This window comes from Gracilinanus agilis, chromosome 2 (assembly GCF_016433145.1).
Source record: "Gracilinanus agilis isolate LMUSP501 chromosome 2, AgileGrace, whole genome shotgun sequence".
In the NCBI taxonomy this organism is placed as follows: Eukaryota; Metazoa; Chordata; class Mammalia; order Didelphimorphia; family Didelphidae; genus Gracilinanus; species Gracilinanus agilis.
In genome coordinates, this window is record NC_058131.1 from 648434811 (window position 1) to 648456039 (window position 21229).

General features: G+C 43.4%; 1 protein-coding gene and 1 long non-coding RNA gene across 2 annotated transcripts; both read left to right on the forward strand.

The window, feature by feature from the left end:
* Nucleotides 1-6929: 6929 nt before the first annotated feature.
* On the forward strand, nt 6930-8281 carry MARVELD1 (MARVEL domain containing 1). Its single transcript, XM_044662678.1, has one exon. It carries the CDS (start codon nt 7146-7148, stop codon nt 7665-7667), a length of 522 nt encoding a protein of 173 aa, XP_044518613.1. The 5' UTR covers nt 6930-7145; the 3' UTR covers nt 7668-8281.
* Nucleotides 8282-9175: 894 nt separating this feature from the next.
* On the forward strand, nt 9176-12077 carry LOC123236355. The gene is made up of 2 exons (XR_006505421.1): nt 9176-9651; nt 10598-12077. It is a non-coding gene; the product is annotated as an uncharacterized LOC123236355 (long non-coding RNA).
* Nucleotides 12078-21229: the final 9152 nt, after the last annotated feature.

Consider the following 21229-nt stretch of genomic DNA (forward strand, 5'->3'; position numbering starts at 1 on the left):
TTCCTTCCTTCCTTCCTTCCTTCCTTCCTTCCTTCCTTCCTTCCTTCCTTCCTTCCTTCCTTCCTTCCTTCCTTCCTTCCTTCCTTCCTTCCTTCCTTTCCTCTTATATTCTATCCTAGAAACAACTCTAGAGCAGAAGAACAAGAATTAGGCAAAGAGGGTTAACTGACTTGCCCAGAGTCACATAGCTAGGGTGTGTTTGATTCCAGATTTGAATCCAGGTCCTTCTGACCCCAGGTCTGGCTCTCTATTCACTGTGCCAACTAGTTGCCTCTGCTGGGTTACATTTTTCCCAGCTCCCAGCACAGCATTGGAGCTCCTCAGTGCTTCCTTGATGCCTCAGCTGGCTATCGTCCATTTCTGGGTCCACTTACTACATTCCTCTCCTATGGGCATGCATTTGGTTCTGTGGAGGGACATCAGATTAGACTGCTTCATTCCCCTCCTGGCTGTGCTTCTGACTCTTTACCCATATAACTCCCTCCACAGGTATCTTCCTTCTTCCCTTGCTTTTCAGTCTCTGTTTATGTGTTGTCTTCCTCCATGAGAATGTAAACTCCTTGAGGGTAGGGACTGCTGTCTTTTTTTTGCTTATATTTTTTTTCTGAAGAGCTAAGCAAAGTGCCTGGCACATAATAAGTTCCTATAAGCTTGTTGTCTATTTGCCTGCCTGGGAGGCTGCAGGGGCTTTTCTTCAGGGAATTCCAATCTCTACTCTGGTCACTGTCTCTTTGTGTGTCTGCTTGGTTCCTTTAAAGGCCAAGTTATAGGGCATGGCTTAGGTGTATAAGGAGCCATGATTTAGTAGATCTCCGAATGTGGTGTGAATGGGGGATATTTACATCTTGAACGGGGATATTTTCAATGTCAGAACAAAGGCCTTATCAGCGGGGGGCAATGGGGACTCAGGAGAATGCCTGGGAACACACTCATTCAATACAAAATGATATGAGAGCCTGTCTCCTAGGTGGCACATCAGATAGAGTACCAGGATGGAGTCTGGAAGATTCATCTTCCTTAGTTCAAATCCCATCCCAGACATTTACTAACTGTGTGACAAATCACGTAACCTTGTTTGCCTCAGTTTCCTCATCTGTAAAAATGAGCTGGAGAAGAAAATGGCCAACCACTCCAGTATCTTTGCCAAGAAAAACATAAATGGGGACACAGCGAGTTGGACACAACTGAAAAACAAAGGACAACGATAACAGCTCTCAGGTTAAGGGGCTGGGTGGGGGCTCTGTGTGTGTGTGTGTGTGTGTGTGTGTGTGTGTGTGTGTGTGTGTTGGGGAAGGGATTACAGATGAGGATGGGTTTTCTAGAACAATGGGCAAATGGAGAGTGATTCAGGACCTTGGAATGAACCTAAACCCCAAGCTAGGGTTCCACCGGGCATTTCTAGTTCTCCATCGCTATTAGAACATGAGACACCAGGGTGTTTAGCGGAAAGACATGACAAGCTTTGTTTCTGCCTCATGATTTGAGTTCGTGTGCATAGAAAGATATATGAGACTGGATTTAGGAATAAAGTTTAGACTTAGGTAGTATTGTGTTAGTTGTACAATTTACACAGTGAAAGGAGAAAGAAGGGAAGACAGGAAAGGATTATACCTTGGAGGTCAATGTTTAAGGGGGTATGAAGATGTTTGGGTTGGGCATATAGATTTCAAAGGCACAGCAGAGGCCTCTCCCAGAATTCCAATGGGAAACTTTTTTTTTTTTAACCCTTACCTTCTGTCTTAGAATCAATGCAATTTATTGTTGCCAAGGCAGAAGAATGGTAAGGATTAGCAAGGTTTAAAGAAATGCAAACATTCGGGTACAAATTATGCCTTCCCAAATTCAACTGTTTTAAGTTGCTGAAACTCTTTTGTTTCTTCTGTTTTTTTAAACTCTTACTTTCTGTCTTAGAATCAGTACTGTGTACTGGTTCCAAGGCAGAAGAATGATAAGGGTGAGGCAATGGAGGTTAACTGACTTGCCCAGGGTCACACAGCTAGGAAGTGTCTGTGGCCAAATTTGAACCTAGGATCCCATCTCTAGGCCTGGCTCTCAAATCCACTGAGTCACCTCGCTGCTCCCAAGCAGGGAACTTCTTTAAGGACTTTTTTTAGGCTAGTCATGATGGCAGAGAGGGGTAAGATGGATTCTGAGTAGTGGTTATGATGTTTTAGTTTTCGAAATTTAATCCTCAATGCTTGCTAAACAATTTTTAAGGATATGTTATTGTTCAGATTTTGATTTTCAATAATACATTTAGTTTAAAAAAAGACTGATGTGACCCTACAGATGAAACTATGACTATATATTTGCCTAGTTACACATGCTAAGAGAGTTTTGCTAAAAGCCCCTTGGAATGACTCCAAAGTTCTACCAAACTAAAAATAGCATCCCTGAGAAAACATACTAGTGAATTCTTCCTTATAAGATCAACTTGATTTCTTTCCAAATTATACCCTCTGGGTAGTGAAATAACAGGGACATAAGTGAACTAACTTGAACTTGAATGGTTGATTATTAAATTTTTGATGTGAAAATTTCTGACTTAGAAATTGGCAAATACTTTAGGTCAGGGCCTGATTTATTATTTTGTTGATGGTTTAGAGTAGACTTTCAGAAAGTAATGGAGGGGACAGTTAGGTGGCCCAGTGGTCAAAGAATTAGACCTGGAGACATGAAGTCCTGGGTTCAGATCTGGCCATAGTCCCTTCCTGACTGTGCATCCCTGAGCAAGTCACTTGACACCCATTGTCTAGCCCTGATAGCTCTTCTGCTTTGGAACCAACATTTAGTATTGATTCTAAGACAGAAGGTAAGAGTTTAAAAAAGAAAAAAGGTAATGGAAATGATATTTTCCCTAGTGTAACGTGTTCCCTTTCACAACATGAAGAACACAGAAATATGTCTTATATGATATATTGCACATGTATAACATATCATATTACCTGCCTCTTGGGAAAAGTGGAAGGGATGGGGGTAGGAAGGAGGGAGAGAACATAGATTGCAAAATGTCAGAAAAAATTACTAAAAAATGTATCAACATGTAAAAAATTAAATTAAAAAAGAAAGTATTGGGGAAAATGATAATAATGAAGATAGGATGGAGGTGGGCAATGGGCAGTGATATAAGCAGGCACCTCATGTTCTGAAATCTTGTATTTCCTCCTAGTTTTAGCATTAGTCAAGCATAAACTCCAAAATCTGTATTATTAATCATTTGATCATTCTATATTATTAATCACATGTAACAGTTCTGTACTGTGCTGTTCTGTATTATTAACCGCTTATTTGTTCTGTGTTTACCTTAGTTCCGAACTGTTAGGCATTATTAATCACTTATAGTGGTCCTCTAATGTACTATATCTTCTCTGTGTATCCCTCTTTGATGAGGGCATTTCAGAAGGGTAGTGAGACCTCTCTTACACTGACAAATGATGGCTGGTGGGATGATGGAGGGAACTGCACACTAAGGCTGTCTAGGGGAATCCCCCCAAACCTTATTGTCTTTTTGGTGTCCTATGCTTCATGCATGAAGTGTCAGACCCCAAACCACACCTTTACCAGGATTTGAATCCACCTTCTCAATCACATATTCCTAAATTTTTGGTCTGTAATGCCCCAGAACACTCTCCATCAGCCCCAGAGCTACTAGATTACACCACCAGGCTCAGGCCATTTTACCAATAGGCTATTATACTATCTTAAAAACCTCTTATTCAAATAAAATTCTTTCATACTTCTGAATTGAACAGAGTTTTGAGCCTCCCATTCTAGGGAGTGAGACCCTGCTACAAACTTGGGTATTTTTCCCCCATAATACTTACACATAAGGTGGATTGAGAACCAGTCCTAGAGATGGGAGATCCTTTTCTTTTGGAAATATTTGGGAACGTTTGGGAAATATTTGGGAAATTTTGGAAAATATTTAAAATTTGACCTCAGACATTTCCTGGCTTTGTGACCCTGGGTAAGTCACTTAACCCCCATTGCCTAGCCCTTACCACTCTTCTGCCTTAGAACCAATACATTGTATTAATTCCAAGGTGGAAGGTAAGGGTTTAAAAAAATACTTATGTATTCTCTTCTCCTTTCCTCAATTTCTCCTAACCATCTGGTTTCTCTTCCTTTGTTCAAGTCTTCATCCAAAGAAGCAGTTTGAATGGAGAACCCCCTCTCCATGAATTAACTCTAGACAAGGACAATCTTTTCTTAGTCCAGAGCCTAATTTCAGTCCATTCTTTCTCATCAAAGAGCTATAATTCTCTTTTTAAAGTTTATTTATTTAATTAATTTAGAATATTTTTCCATAGTTCCATGATTCATATTCTTTCCCTCCCTTCCTCCCATCTCCCTCCTGTAGCCACAGTTCTTCATCTTAATGTGGATAGTGTTCTTTCTCACAAGTACCTCAGAATTGTCCTGGATCCTTGCATTGCTGCTAGTAGAGAAGTCCATTACATTTGATTGTGCCACAGTGTATCCATCTCTGTGTATAAGGTTCTCCTGATTCTGCTCCTTTTGCTCTGCATCACTTCCTAGAGGTCATTTCAGTTCATGTGGAATTCTTCCAGTTCATTATTCCTTTGAGCACAATAATATTCCATCACCAACAGATATCATAATTTGTTCAGCCTTTCCCCATTCAAAGGGCATCCACTCATTTTCCAATTTTTTTGCCACCACAAAGAGCACTGCTATAAATATTTTTGCATGTCTTTTTCCTTATTATCAAAGAGCTATACTTCTCATCCCAGTCAACAGCTGGGCATGCAGCTAAACACAGACATTGCGAAAGGTTCAGAACATCATTCTAGTGATGGCTGAGTGAGGAGTCAAGAAGTTTTAACCCCTGAGGAAATTAGGTTTCCTTCCTTCCTTCCTTCCCCTTTCTTTTTCTTTCTTTGCTTGTTCCTTCCCACTTCCTTCCTTCCCTTCTTCCCTCCCTCCTTTCCTTTTTCCTTCCTCCCCTTCCTTCCTTTTCTCCTTTCTTTCTCCCGTCTTCCATCTTTAACTTTTACCTTTTGTTTTAGTGTCAGTTCTAATTCAGAAGAGTGGCATGGGCTAGGCAATTGGGATTAAGTTATTTGCCCAGGGTCACATAGGTAGAAAGTGTTGGAGGTCAAATTTGAACCCAAGTCCTCCCAACTCCAGGCTTGGCACTCTATCCACTGTGCTACCTAGCTGCCCTTTGTTTTTTGTTTGTTTGGGTTTTTTTCCTCTTCTTTGGGTAGTGAGACATTTTTGGGAAGGACCTGTTTAATTTGGGAAAAGGGCTAAGTTTGGCATCTTATTGTCACAAATCTAAGGAACAACTCTGTAGCATGGATATAGGAAGAGATAAGGTATGCAAGTTGATGGAATAAACCTAAAACTCGTCCTCTTCAGATTTATAGCTGCTATTGCCGCTGACAATTGGAATTGAGTGCCTTTGAAAAAGTGTGTGTGTGTATGTGTGTATATGTGTATGTGTATGAATTTGAAGTCCAATGCCTTAACCTATTGGACTTCACAGGTCCTGCTCCAGTACCTCATCCTGGCACAGAGGTGATCCTGGCTTCCTGAAAGTTATGGCAAGTCTCACCAAGTTGCAAAAGTTTCATTTACAGGTTTGGTGACAGGATATATTATCCAAGGTCCAGCTTAGGCACATGTGGAGAGATCCACGAGGAACATGGCCACCAGGTGGCAAATTCTTTTAGTTATGATGACCCAGGCAGTTCAGAAATGTATAACATCTTCTGACTGTTTTCCTTAGTTCCCCTAGAAGACATCTCACTTTCTGACCATTTGAGTGTTTCAGATTAATGAATGAAAAGAGCTTTGATTAAACATTTACCTTGTGTTTTGTGCTAAGCTTGGAGTTTCAAATACAAGAAGACTATTAATTTTAATATAAGAAGACAATACACATAGAAGAGTGGTGACTGGAAAAGGAGTTTTGATGCCCAGAGCTAGAGGTAAATTCAGAGATCTGCAAAGGTTACAGGTCAGGCCTTGACTTATTGTCATCTTAATTGTCTAGACAAGAAACTAAAGGCTAAAATATTAATAATGCAGATTAAATTTAAAAGCATGTTGTAGGGGTAGGTAGGTAGCTCAGTGGATTGAAATCCAGGCCTAGAAACAGATGGTCCTGGGTTCAAATGTGACCTCAGACACTTCCTAGCTATGTGACCCTTGGCAAGTCACTTAACTCCCATTGCCCAGCCCTTAGAGCTCATCTGCCTTGGACCCAATACACAGTAGTGGCTCTAAGACAGAAGGCAAGGGTTTAAGTTTTTTTTTTTTTTTTTTTAAAGCATGTTGTCATCACAAGTTTGTTTGTCTTTTGCTTGTTTGTTTTTTTTCTCTTCCAGAAATGAGGTGGTTAAACATTTACCAGTACAACTGTTCTCATTCAGAAGGGATGATTCCATGATTAGTAGCTATGCAGGTGTGGCATAAGGCCAAAGAGAGTTCCACCAATCTCCACAACGTGCACCAGGCTGGAAAAGGAGGGATATTGCTTAGTTTGACTGGGCTAAATTAGACGGGAAAAAATGGCCTTTTGGGGGACAACAACCCAGAAATGACTTGTTCTGTACCTTTCAGAAACAGGCAGAGACTGTACATGCTGAAGCTGAAAATAACGGGAGCCGCAGTACAGGAAAAAGGAAGGCAGGGGAGTAGGCCTTCTCAGACCCACATGTGTCCGGAGGTGCCCAAACAGATCACAGCCAGCGGAGAGAAAGAAGGAGGGATGGAAGGATGTGTGGCTCCGCCCTGCCCAGTCCCAGACGTTAGAGATGGGGAAGGTGGGGGAGAGGGTGGTGAGAAAGATGGCAGGAAGAGGGGAAGAAGGAGTGTACAAAGTTCGGGGGAGGAGACAAAAAGGGAAGAGAAAAGAGCGGGTAGGAGGGGTGGAGTGAGTTTGAGTAACGGAGGCGAACTGGGAGGGAGGAGTCTGGGCACGAGAAGACGCTAGTGTGGAAAGAAGGAATGAACGTCTGAGGAGAAAGGAGGAACAGCCTACGGGAAGACTGGTGCTGGAAGTTAGCTGGGTGGGTGGCAGAGGAGGTGGAAATCCCTGAGACGCCAGCCAAGGGCTGGGCACTCCGTTGGACCCACACTTCAGGTCCTTCCAGCCGCCGCTGCGCCCCGGGGCCATGCGCCCCCCGCCCCCGCGCCAGCCCCCGCCGCCCGCGGCCGGGGCGCGGAGCTCTGTGAGCCTGCAGCGGTCCTTCCTGCGGAGCCCGCTGGGAGTGCTGCGATTGCTGCAGCTGCTGGCCGGAGCCGCCTTCTGGATCACCATAGCCTCCAGCAAGTACCAGGGCCCCGTGCATTTCGCGCTCTTCGTCTCGGTGTTCTTCTGGCTGCTGACCGCTGGCCTCTACTTCACCACTCTGCTGGGCAAACACGAGCTGGTGCCGCTGCTAGGCCCCCGCTGGCTGCTCACCAACATGGTCCACGACCTGCTGGCGGCCGGCCTGTACGTGGCGGCTTCGGGCATCATGATCGACCAGACGCAGCAGCACAACTATTGCAACCTGAAGGACTACCAGCTGCCCTGCGCCTACCACTCCTTCCTCGCCGCCTCCGTCTGCGGCTGCTTCTGCCTCTCGCTCTACCTGCTCTCGGCGCTCTACTGCTCCTGCCGCCGCTGCCGGGGCCACCAAGACTCGGTGTGAGGCTGACCCGGGCCGCCGGGGCGGGAGGGGGAAGGGGAACCGAGCAATCTCCCACCCCACCCTCCTCCCTCGCTAGCTCTCTTCCTATCCCCTCTGCACAGCCCCACTCTCTAGCTACTCAACCTCCCAGTTCTGCAGTTCCCTTCGGAGGGCTCACTCGACTCCCGAGCCTCCCCACTTCTACCGGCCCATCCCGGACCTTTCCTTCCCCACTCCCCTCCCCAGCCTCCCCAAAACCCACGCGATCCAGCCGGGGCCGAGATTCAGGGAGGACAAATTGTTGCACACACACTCAACAATGGACCAGTGAGCAGATGCCCCTGACTATTTCCAAGACGCAGAGACTGGAATTTGAAAGCTGGCCGCATCCCACTGACAGATTGCAGGACTGGCTGGCCGCAAATCGTGTAAGGCAGGTAGAGCCCGACAGACTGGCAGACCCCCAGAGGCCTGGCTTGCTCATGAAACCCCTTTCGCCACTCCCCTCCCCACCCTATGTCTGAACGTGGACAGAGACGCCCGCGTGGATCCGGGGAAAGTTCTATCGAAGCTTGTTCTGGAGCTGTTTCTCAACCCCTCCTTTCCTTCTCTGGGAGGAGCACGGCCCTTTCCTTTGGCCCCTCTTCCAGCCGCTAGTCCCTCTGGGCCAGGCTGCAGGCTGACAGCCAGCCAGCCAGTTACTTGGCTTGCAGGCGGAATAAATGAGGAGTCAGGCCGGCTCTGGGCTGGGGCTCCCAGAGCAAGTCTAGCCCAAGCAGGGCCACGCCTTTTTTACTTCCTAGAGCTGTGGTCACCCCACGGCTGCCTGGTATCCTTTTACCTGGGCGCTTTTGTGATCCCGTGGCCAGGCTGGATGCTTCGCTATGAGCACAGGAGAACATACACCCAAAGAGCGCTAGCTAGAGAGCCTCCTACCTCGACCAGCAATTTCTTGCTCACCCAAGCAAACACCCTCTCCACACCCACCCCCAGAAACCTACTTACCTATCAGACACCTAGTTGCCTTTTGGGCCTTACGGACCACAGACTTATAAAATGCCAGAACAGCCATCATCCTTGGGTCCAATCCCATCATTTTAGATAAGGGGAAGCAGGTTCCCCTAGAGATGAAGTGCCTTGCCTAAAGTTACAGAGCTATTTGGAGGTCAGACAAAAAACATTCTGGCCTCCCACCTTTCAGGCTAGTTATTGCTCTTTCTGGTGGACAAAAGCTACATCTCAATCTAGGGCTAGCTAGGGTCAGACAAGGAAGTAATTGTTTGCCACAATTTTTATTAATCCCAACAAATGAGACCCAGTGTAGCTGCTTCAATCTGCCCAGAGATTTTGGGTGCAAGTTTTTTTTTAAACCCTTCTATCTTAGAACCAATACTGTGTTATGGTTCCAAGGCAGAAGAGAGGTAAGGGTTAAGTGACTTGCCCAGCATACAACTAGGAAGTGTCTGAGGCCAGATTTAAAGCCAGTCTTTGGGCTTGACTTTCAATCCACTGAGCCACCTAGCTGCCCCCTGGAGTATAAGTTCTAAGGCTCAAGCTTTGAGGTATACACAAGCAGGCCACTGTGCAGATTGGGAGATGGAGAATGAATTTGAGTAGACTGAGAGAAGGGACTGATTCCTCCTACTTGACCCAGAAAGATTGTTTTTAGAAGATTTGGGTGGGGATAGTGGGGAGAGGTCAATAAGGGATGTTATGGAAAGCTCTATGAAATTATAACTTCTTACTTCTTTAAGCTCAGTTAGTGAGAATTTGTTAATATCTTAGTTTTCTCTGGGAACTGGTTACCCGCTCCAACTCTTTACATTTCTTTGGAAAATAAGCAGAGGCCCATCTAGATTACATTTCGCAGTGAAAAGATCTGATTCCAGCTTAGGGACCCTGTACTTGGCACTCATATGGAGCAGCTAAGGAGAGAAGTCTTCTGGAGGTTGGAGAATAAGAGGTTATGCCAACTACAGTTTGGGAGTGATCTTTGGCTGTGAAGGTGAGTTAAGCAAATATTTTCTTGTTCTTTCCATACCCCACCTCATCCCTTGCAATGGAGTTAGGGGTGGTTAGACACTAAACTTCTGGTATAAAAACAAAAAATCTCATTTATTTTTATATGCATCCATTTTTCCAGTTTAGGATTTGTGCCAGCTGTTGTAAAAACACAGTTTTGAAGTTACTTTGAGAAGCAAAGCCCTAAATTAAAGGGCTGATTAAAAAAATTTCAGCCTTTTGCTTAGAAACAGCTACATGGTAAACAACACTAGAATTTTTTTAAGCAATATTTCAGTTTTAACCTAAAACTTAGAAATAAATGATGTTGATGATGTGGGGTATTGTATTCATGTAATAAGACCCCTACTTCCTGCCTTGCAAAATAAGGAGCATCTATTTATTGACCAGAATCTCTTTTGCATGTAGGGACATCCCCATGTGATGGAACTTTAGGTTTTTGCTTCATTAGTCTTCTAGAGGCTTGGGCAGAGGCATGCTACAAATATGCAAGGAGGGACAAATGATGGTTAAGTCAATGTGTTTGTTTTACATATAATCTCGAATACTCTGAAATCTATCTTCCTGGCCCTCCTGACCCCCTCCCCCTCTTGACCCCCAAGTCTTTGGCATGTGCTGAGGTGTTATCACTGATATAGAAATCCACTAGTACAGAAAAGACTGGTATAGGCCTTATAAATGCACTTCTTCTCCCATGCCACTTGAGAAAGCTGAAACTTGTTCCGGAGTTCTATGGGATCCTCTGAGGCTGCTGGTGCCAGTTAGCTTGGGGAAATGCTGCCCTGTCCCAGGGTAGGAGGCTGGACCCTCTGCTCAGGCCTGCTAATGGGAGTAGACTTGCAGGGTGGAGGGCTGGTAGGATGCTGGGGAATAGTTGAGAATAATATTTAACAGAGAACAAGAGAGAATATCTATTTCTTATGTTGCAGCTTGGCACTGAACTGAGGGAAGACTCCAAGAAGCCGCCCACATCAACCACCCCTTCATCTTTCCTGAGGTAGTCAGTTGGGGGTGATGGAGAAGATAGCTCTGGACAGAAGAAGCAAGAAACTTTCAGAGTCTACCTGGACAATATGGAATAGCACCATATGGACATCTCTGCCAGGGACTGACTTCTAGGACCTGCAATCTGTAACCCTAGAGTGGTGGTCGCTTGGTTTTGGCTCCTCCTAAGTGTTTGTGTGTGTACGTATGTATGTATACACAAATATCCAATTTCCCTATGCCAATGGGATGATTCAATGCAGTGAACAGATCCTTCTGATCATCTATTCTTTCCCCCTTCTCCTCCTCTACTTTTCTCAGGCCCCTCCTTTTTCTCCTTCTCATTTCCCCACCTTCCAAGCTACATCCATCTCCCTGGTCAAACTGTCCTTATTACAAGTGTCACTTGGGTCTCCCACCTCAATTATGTTGGTAATGCCTTGCTTGTTCTGACAGCAATGAGATTACTTGCCATTTGTTGCAGCCCACACGACACAATAAGCACCTGGATTCTTAACCGAAGAGGGGAAACTGCTTACACTAAATATGAAAAAAGAGAGAGAGATAGGAAAGACAAGAAAAAAACACAAAGCCAAAGACAGGTTTTGGAACAAGCCTTAAAGCCTCTTCAACTTGGGACTTTCAGCTTCAGCTTTTATTTGCGATTCAATGAAGTATCTCACTAACACAGGTGACGTCAAAGTTGCATGTTCTGTTTTAACAAAGATAAGTCAAAACTTTTGATGCAGGACCCTCACTCCTAAATTTTATGATTATAGGAATTCATCAGTTCTGATCTCCTCACCATCTGATCTTATTTGTGGCCTTTCAATGCCATCATCAGCCTCTTGCCTTTGCCTGTGCTCCTTAACATTCCAGAGGTTAATGGAAGGCCATTTAATTTTCCAGATGTACCTTTGGTGTTTAGCCCTCCAAATCCTTGGCAACCTACCTCTCTTGCCTTCCAAAATGGGGCAAGATTTTAGAATTGATATGAAAAGCTCTTTTTCTTCCCCATTTCCTTACACTTTCCCCTGAAACTCCAGTCTCATTCAGTATTATTAGGGATCTGGTTTCAGAGACATTCCAATCCTGGAGGCTCCTCCTAGACTAGAATCAGCCACCTTTTATTGCCAGGACCCAGGTCTTCTTGGCCTGAACTATACCAAAGAGAAGCTCACTAGCCATTTCCCCTGGTACCTTAAGGCTGGCTCTTAACTCAGACTTTCCAGGGCTGTTTGCTGAACATGACCTACTAAGTCTCCAGCTTTACTGACTTAGGAAGGCAGCTAAGCAGCAGCCCCTGCTGGGACAAACTCGTATGTTTGGGGAGACCTTCTTATTTGGGGTTGGTCATTCCGGTTGTCACACTGTGTGGGGTTTTTAATAATCTGCTTTTCTAAATAAAGTTGTGTTCATATTTCATATGACTTTTGGAGGTAGGTGAATTCTCATCTGGGGCCTCTTTATGGCAGATCTTTGTCCTTTTACTTAGTCACTTTTTCTTTTGGTCTTCCCCTCTTCCTTGGGATGAGTGAGAAGAAGAAATAGAACTAGCAGGGAAATTTAAGCCCCAAGGCTGTAGAGGAAGTCATGTGTTTATTTGCCATGTATGACTGTGTTTGTGTATATTAGCTATTGATGCAGTTTGAGAACTGTAAGAGGAAGGCATGGGACTTGGGAGATCTTCCTCTGCTTTTGCACTTTGCCCACAGACATTTTCCTCCTCCCAGAGGCAGTGTCAGCTCTAGAGATTCCTTTGGCTTCGGGCAGCAGCCTAATTCCAAGGGGATAGGATGGGGGAGGAAAAGGACTCTTGTTTTAGTTCAAAACACCACTGGACAGTCTCACTCTGAGACTGAGGTTGCCTGAGGTCAGGAACCAGAGGGAAGAAAATAGTGTGTGTTTGATAGAGCCAGCAAAGAACTGTGGGGTAATTTGAAGGATCCCGCCCCTATACAGGGCTCTCAATTGGCTCTCTGTTTGTAAGCCAGCAGGGCCTTTTACCCTGATTGCCTAGAGCAGTGATGGTGAACATTTTAGAGACAGAATGCCAGGCCCTGCCCCCATCCCACCCCCCAGACTGAGTGATGTGCCAGCTCTCCCCACAGTTGGAGTGCCCTGCCCTGCCCTACCCCCTTAGCCCAGTCTAGGGGAGGGAAGAAGCACTCCCATTGGGCTGCTGGGCAGAGGGGCAGGTGATGAGAGGCATTTGTGGAGAGGGGGGAGAGGCTAGCCCCAGTGCTCTGCTCCCCTCTAGCTGTGTGCCATGCTGTGAGCTGTACTCTCCTCAAACCTGGTTCCTCTCCAACCCTGTCATGGGAATCAACAGGCCGCCATTTGTGCTGTATCTTCATGCAGTATGTGAATTCAAAATGCTCCTAGTGGGTTGCTGGACAGAAGGGTGGGTGAAGTGAGGAATGTCCTCAGATGAATGGAGAGGGGGAGGGAAACAGCTCCTTCCTAGTCCCTCTGGCTTTCTAGTAATGAACTCTGACAAGGAACTGCAGGGGTGCTCACAGAGAGGGCTCCCTAAAAGCTAAGAAAGACAGCTGCCCTCTGAGGACTGAACCTTCAGTGCATGTATACTTTGGTAAAATATTCCTCTAATAGAATATAAGCTTCTGGAGGGTAGTTAATTAAGGAAAACAAGGTGTGGAGAAGCAGACCACACCTTAGAGTGTGTGTGTGTGTGTGTGTGTGTGTGTGTGTGTGTGTGTGTGAGAAAGAGACAGACAGAGAGAGAGAGAGAGAGAGAGAGAGAGAGAGAGAGAGAGAGAGAGAGAGAGAGAGTTAGTTGGTGGTGAGTGAGGAGAGAGGTTTCTGCTCTCTTCATTTTGCCCCCTCTAGATGATGATAGCCCAGAGAATTTCAATAACCCACAGTTCCAGTTGCAACCACTGCCTAAAGTAGAACCTATGATCTGGTTTTTCCAAAGGCCCAGAGGACAGGAAGAACTAGGACTGAATTGGAAGGAAACACCCGCCCTACATACACACATGCCATTGGTTCCCTGCAAGACACAGTGACCTCATCCAAAAATGTAAACAACATTGCTTTTCTCTCAGCCCTCTTCCCTACCCCCAGGGGTTGTTCGAGGTGATGGCAATTTAACAGTCAACTTAGATGAGTTTGGTTTTTTAAGTCAGAAAGGACCTTAGAGATCATAGGAGCCAACCTTTTTTTTTAACAGGTTTTTCAGATGAGGAAATGAGGACTCAGGGCAATGAAGTGATTTGCCCAAAGGCATGCTTGTGAGATCTGGGACTTGATGGAGTAGTCAGACAGGGGTGATGCTCTTTCCAGCACTCACATTCAATCTCATGGGATATGGGATTAGAAGAAAGGGATAGAATGAGGAGAACAGCAAGGTCCAGTCTTCGATTTTGCCTTCAAGTGGAGGCAGCGACTGACATGTTCTATAGGTGGGGCCAATAGGAAGACACTAGACCAGTGCCTAATCCATTTTTTTTTTTAAATTTTAAACCCTTAACTTCTGTGCATTGACTTATAGGTGGAAGAGTGGTAAGGGTAGGCAATGGGGGTCAAGTGACTTGCCCAGGGTCACACAGCTGGGAAGTGTCTGAGGCCAGAATTGAACCTAGGACCTCCCGTCTCTAGGCCTGGCTCTCAATCCACTGAGCTACCCAGCTGCCCCCTAATCCATTTTATTATCTAAGCAGTAATTTAGGTATCCCTCCCAACAGAGGAGGAAGGTTCATTTCAGACTTACGGACAGACAAAACTTTTCCCAGAGATGCTGACCTTGGGTAAGGAATGATCCAGATCCTCACCTGGCTCTCTTAATCTGTTCTACTCCCTAGGTTTGTTCTCCCCCCACTTCACCCCCCAGACTCTTCACATTCGCAGATTTGTTTATTGAAACTCTGCACAGAAGCAGCTAGGTAACACAGTGGATATATAGTACCAGGTCTAGAGTCAAGAACACCTAGATGCAGATCTGATCTCAAACACTTTCTAGTTGTGTGATCCTGGGCAAGTCACTTAACCCTGTTTGACTAGCCCTTGTCTTTCTGTTTTAGAGTTGTCACTAATAGAGAAAGTAAGTGTATGTGTGTGTGTGAAACAACAATAACAAAACCCTTCACTGAGTTCAGAGAGGGACAGGGCCATTTTACACATCTGAGTTTATTCTGAGTTAAGGGCATCAGTGAATGGCTTGGAAGGCTGGGCTGTCTACCATCTGAAGAAGGTGAAGTGGAGGAAGACAGCAGGAGGCTGAAGCCTCTCTTGCCTCCCTACTACACATCCACATCCACATGCACAAAACACAGAGCAGAGTTCTGGTATGTGGTCTGGACTTTCCAGCCCCTCTTTTCCATACCTAGTTCTCTTCAACTTCTCTGACCATCTAGGCAGATACAATAATGTACTCTAAATGTTTCTAAGGCTCCTTTCATCTCTAGCTTTATGATCCTTTAAAAGTATCAAGGTGACATTGTAAAGTCCTGTTTTGGATTTCGGAATTAAAGAAGTCATCCACTAATAAGTGGAAGGTAGAAATAGTAATCATCAATAAAGTAAACCCAAAGCAAGGAGGACCTCTTCAGATCCAACAGATATCAAAGGGACACTTACTAAACTAAAGAAAATACCTGAGGTGATGGAAAAGAAAAGGGAAGAAGAATCAAGTCATCATAATAGGAATAAAGACAATCTTTTCCAGGATAAGATTAGACACTATCAACAAAAACCAAGGGCAAAAGGAACATATAATTCCTAGTTCCTAGTCAAAATAGCTGCTATTAAACCAGGATGCTCAGCAGTCTTGGACTGGATAAAAGTCAGAATACCAACATCAAGGAAAAGAGAGATCAGCAAAAATCTGATGAGGATGCCAATTCCCAGATAGGAAAGCTTAACTTAAACTCAACCAGGAATTAGATTTGGGCATATGGCTAAAAACTATGTTACAATCTAGAAAGCACAAAAAGAAATAATGAGAGTGTTGGGGGAAAACACATCAAAGTTTGTAGCAAGATCTAGCCCCAAGAATGGGAGGCTCAAAATTCCATTCAATCCAGAATATGAAAGAATTTTATTTAAAGAAGATTTATTTAAGATTATTTATTATAGTGTGATAGGCTAGACTGGTGAAATGGCCTAGGGCCTAATAGAATAATAGTTTTGGGGTTGATGGAGTAGCCTTGTTGGGACTGATGGAGTAGCCCAATAGGTAGTTCAAGGTTTGCATATTTATTGAGGGTCTGGGGGCTGGTCACCTATCATTCCAGGGAAATCTCTACTTTTTTTCCCAAAATAGCCCACCTCTGGGTGTTCTGGGGTGTTACAGGCTAAAACCCCTAGAAGATGAGATTGAGAAGATGGGTCAAAGTCCAGGTAAAAGTGTGTTTTTGTATCTGACACATCATAGGTGAACTTGAGGACCCCAAAAAGGGAACAGGGAGCATGCACATGTTTGGGGGATTCCCTTAGACTGCCAGAACCCTTAATGTGTATGTCTCACATTTCTCCCCATTGTCCTACCTGCCATCATTTGTCAGTGTAGGAGAGGTCTCATTACCCTTCTGGAATGCCCTCATCAAAGAGGGGAACATAATAGATGATCACTGTAGGTGATTAATAATGCCGAACAGTTCAGAACAAAGATAAATATGGAACAATATAAGCAATTAATAATATACAATAGCACAAAATTGGTATATAGAATAGAATAGTACCGAACCAGTACAGGTGATTAATAATACAACATGGTTAGCTGATGAAGATTTCAAATTTTGCAATTTATGCTTAACGAGTGCCAACTAGTGAAAAATACAAGATTTCAGAACACGAGGGTCCCCTTTCTATCACTTCCTGCCAAAGCCCACCTCCATCAAGAGTAAGGTTTCTTGGGGCAGCTGGGTAGCTCAGTGGAGTGAGAGTCAGGCCTAGAGACGGGAGGTCCTAGGTTCAAACCCAGCCTCAGCCACTTCCCAGCTGTGTGACCCTGGGCAGGTCACTTGACCTCCATTGCCCACCCTTACCAATCTTCTACCTATAAGACAATACACCAAAGTATAAGGGTTTAAAAAAAAAAGAGTAAGTTTTCTTGAGGTCAGGATATAATTAAGCATGGAACATTGATTTATTCAACAGACATTTATTAAAATCTGCTGTCTGAGAGCAGCTAGGTGGCTCAGTGGATTGAGAGTCAGGCCTGGAGTTGAGAGGAACTGGGTTCAAATGTGACATTGGAACCTTCCTAGCTGTGTGACCCTGAGCAACTCACTTGGCCCCGATTACCTAGCCTATAACTCTTTTCTGCCTTGAAACCAATACCTAGTATTGATTCTAAGACAAGCAGGTAAGAATTAAAAAAAGAGAGAGATCTATCTGCAAGACTGTCCGATACTAAGAAAAATATAAAGTTTAGATAAGACAGGGTTACTGGGTTAGTACAGGGTTAGTCTAAGAGAGAGGAATATAATTAGCTAACCTAGATACTGTTACATGATAAATGTAAAACTAAAAACTGATAACCGTAGAGTTAGTGGACTAAAAGAGTAGTTATCTAGTTTCAATGTGACTACATAATAGGCAAGCTGCAATATTTTAGCCACTTAGAAACTTGTAACCTTTTTATATACTCTTTCTCCTTTAGGAGAAAGTAATTATAAGGTGTATGCTATATCGCCTAGATGTCTGGCTCTAGAGAAGTTGAAGAATACTAAATATGGAAAGGAGAGCCTGGAAAGTCTAAACCACACACCACAGTTCTGTTCTGGGTTTCGTGTTTGTGGCTGTGTAGGCGTGGTGGGGATGAGTGAGGAGACAAGACAGACTTCATGGTAGAGAGGAAGAAACTGAGGCTATCAGACATTAAGGGATTTGCCAAAATCACGTAGGTAGTAATAGTGTATTCACAAACACTGAAACTGAAGTTCACATTTGGTATCTATGGCCATTGAATAACTCAAAGAATTTAGGTCTTTCCAATGAGGTTACCTTAGCTTGAAGGTAGTCTTCTGATCTATATTCACTAAACCATAGTTCATGAGCCCCCATCAATGATTTTATTCTTAATAGTCAGAAATCACAGTTCAAAGCAATGGTATTTAATGATCATGTTAAAGAAAAATAGCCACAAAACATTTCCATATTTGGGTGGCTGGTATCTTTGAAAGCTGGAATGGTCTTTTAAAATAATATCTCTGATTAAGATGTTAGACATTCCATCTCCTGGAAGCTGTGTCTTTAATAAATCATCAATATTTCAAGAAGGAGGAGAGGGCACTGGTCCAGTGATTTCTTGTAGCTGGCTTTCAGGAAGAATTATTTGATAAAGAGGGATTATCTTTGGACACAATTTCAGTTAATCCTCTCCAGCCCTTCTTTGTGGAGTCACCTAGTTCATCAGGTTTCTGCTTCCACAGAGGACTATAAATGGTGCAGGTTACCCTTCATTGGAAGATTTCCTTTCCCCTGGGATGGTTTAGATAGTTCCTTCCTAGAAAGAATTTGGAGGCCTTGGGTGATTGGGAGTAGAACTATTGAGAGATGCTCTGTTATTTAAAATATAGGGTAAAGGGGGGTAGCTGGATAGCTGAGAGCAGGCCTAAAGATGGGAGGTCTTAGGTTCAAATCTGGTCTCAGACACTTCCCAGCTGTGTGACCCTGGGCAAGTCACTTAATCCCCATTGCCTAGCACTTACCACTCTTCTGCCTTGGAACCAATAAATAGTACTGATTCCAAGATGGAAGTTAAGGGTTTAAAAAAAATATATAGGGTAAAGGGGGCAGCTGGAAGTCCTAGGTTCAAATCTGGCCTCAGACACTTCCTAATTATGTGACCCTGGGTAAGTCACTTAACCCCCATTGCCTAGCCCTTACCACTCTTCTGCCTTGGAACCAATACATAATAAAATAAATAAAATAAAATAAAATATAGGCTAAATAAAACTGTCTTCATAAAATCATGATAAATCAACATGAATTATAATCTTGAAATAGGAATATTTCCAGTACTGGTGATAATTATTTGAGTTCTAGAGTTCGGATGTTTCTGAACCCGGATGGATTGATTGAAGAAACAGAGATTAGAAACTGGTCGTTCAATTAAGGAACTGTAGCTATCAAGAGATAGTTAATAAGGAGCTGAACTATGGGATGGCCATATGAGGAAAGGGGATGAATTTGAGATTTATGGAGGCAGACAAGGTTTAGCAATTAATTGGACATGAGGGTAGTGGTGATGAAGAAGGAAAATTTGAGGAGTTTTGAAATTGTGAACCAGAAGAATGGTGGTGCTCCACAGATACAGAAAAATTTAGAGAATGGATTTTTTTTTTTTGCTGTTTTGGGTTGGGGGCAGGGGAATTCCATTTCAGAATTCAGGTGTTAGAGACCTTTAGGGCATCCAGTGGGCAGTTGGTAATGTAGATTTGGTGCTGGAGAGATAGACAGCAGACAGACAGAGATAGGGAGAGACTAGTGCTAAGTAACATTTGAGTTAAGATGAATGTTGAACCCATAGAACCATCACTGAGAGAATGTGTAGACTAGAGAAAATAAAGAAGAGGACCCAGAAAGAAACCTGGGATATTCATGGTTGGAGGGAAGGGCATAAATGGCCAGCAAAGGAAAAAGAGGAGGAGTCATGCATGTGAGAGGAGAAACAGGAGAATATTTTAGAGTTTATAAAGTTCAGTCCTCACAATAACATTATAAAGTAAGGAGTACAAATAAAATAATTATCTTTTATAAAAATACCACAGGTACTAATATTTTCATTTTACAGATGGCAAAACCTATGCTCAAACAAAATGGTTATATATCTAATAACAGAGCTAGAATTTGAATACAACATTTCCTGACTACAAATACCAGGTTACCTTTTTTTGTTTTCATATTTTTTTTAAATTATTATCACTAATTCTTTTAGAATCACTTAGAACCACTAATTCTTTTAGAATTCTTTTAGAATTAGTTTTTTTTTTAATTTTTTTTTAAACCCTTAACTTCTGTGTATTGATTTATAGGTGGAAGGTTGGTAAGGGTAGGCAATGGGGGTCAAGTGACTTGCCCAGGGTCACACAGCTGGGAAGTGTCTGAGGCCGGATTCAAACCTAGGACCTCCCGTCTCTAGGCCTGGCTCTCAATCCACTGAGCTACCCAGCTGCCCCCTAGAATTAGTTTTGGAAGGGATTTCAAATGTCATCATTATCCAACCAGATGGCTAAACTAGGACCTTTATTCCCTCATTCCCATCCCTTTCACCCTATGTGAAGCTATTAATGCTATTTTATTGACTTGGGTCACTTGGGATGATAATAATAATAACCCAAGCCATTTTCTGGAATATTTACACTTAAGACATAATCAAAAGCCACAGGTGTAGACAATTAACTCACTTTTTTTTTTTTTTGCCACAATAAATGGTGCTCTTTGAATTAGTTTCTTCTTCACATTTCACTGCTGTTTTTAAATGATAATACCTTGCTTCAGTTAAATGGGTTCATTGGGGAGGGAGTATTGTACAATGGCCTGGAATCAAGAGTTCTAGCTTTGCCATTATATTTGAGTTAGAAACTTTAACCTGGAAGTAGGATTCCTGAATGTGAATCTTAACTGGTTTTAATTCATTATTTAGTAACTCTTTGAAAAGGCAGCTAGGTGGCACTGTATATACAGAGTGCTGGGCCTGGAGTCCAGAAGACCCGAATTCAAATTTTTACTAGCTTTGTGACCTTGGGCAAGTCATTTAATCCTATTTGCCTCAGTTTCCTTATTGGTAGAATGAGCTGAAGAAAATGGCAAACTACTCCAGTATCTTTGCCTTGGGGTAGCAAAGGGATAGAGTGGGTAGACAGATGGGTATCTTTGCAAAGAAAACCCCAAATGGTGTCATGAACAGTTGAACAGAACAAAACAACAACAACATACTCTAAACACCAAGGCAGGATTTTAAAATAGTCTGGATATTAGGCATTTTCCCATCTGCTTGGGCTTTCCTATGTGGCTAGTCAGGCTGAATTCTCTTAAGTGATCATGGCTTTCCATTTGTAGGATGCTTTGTCTTGTGACCAGGCTAGGTGAAGTTAGCACAATGTCATCTTCAAATAGGTGCAAGGGAGAACTGAAGCAATCTATAGGGATTTCCTTTCCATTTGGATTCTCTGTGGTTGACTCTCCTCCATGGTACTGACCATCAGTTTCATCTCTTAAAGATTTTAACATATGCATGAGAGACATCTGGACAAAGGAGAAGAACTTCTCTGTGGAATTAAGTGCTTTTTTTTATAGTCTAAAAACAATCAGCACAGCACAGTGGTATCTTATCTTCTTTCCTCTTTCCTGTCAGTCATGTGATTGTAAAGATGTGTTCTGCTATTAAATATTGTTAGTGTTCTGCTTCTTAACGTCTCAAGACTTCATCAAGGATGTCCTCAATATAGGTGAAGATTACTCTCATAAAAATTGGGTAGAGAGACAACTAGATGACACAGTGCATAGAGTACCAGCTTGGAATTGAGAAGACCTGGGTACAAATCTAGCCTCAGACACTTCCCAGCTATATGACCCTGGGCAAGTCACTTAACCGCGATAACCTAGTC

Excerpts from the sequence above, each read along its gene's own strand:
- MARVELD1 (XM_044662678.1), top strand. The coding sequence starts at position 7,146 with ATGCGCCCCCCGCCCCCGCGCCAGCCCCCGCCGCCCGCGGCCGGGGCG.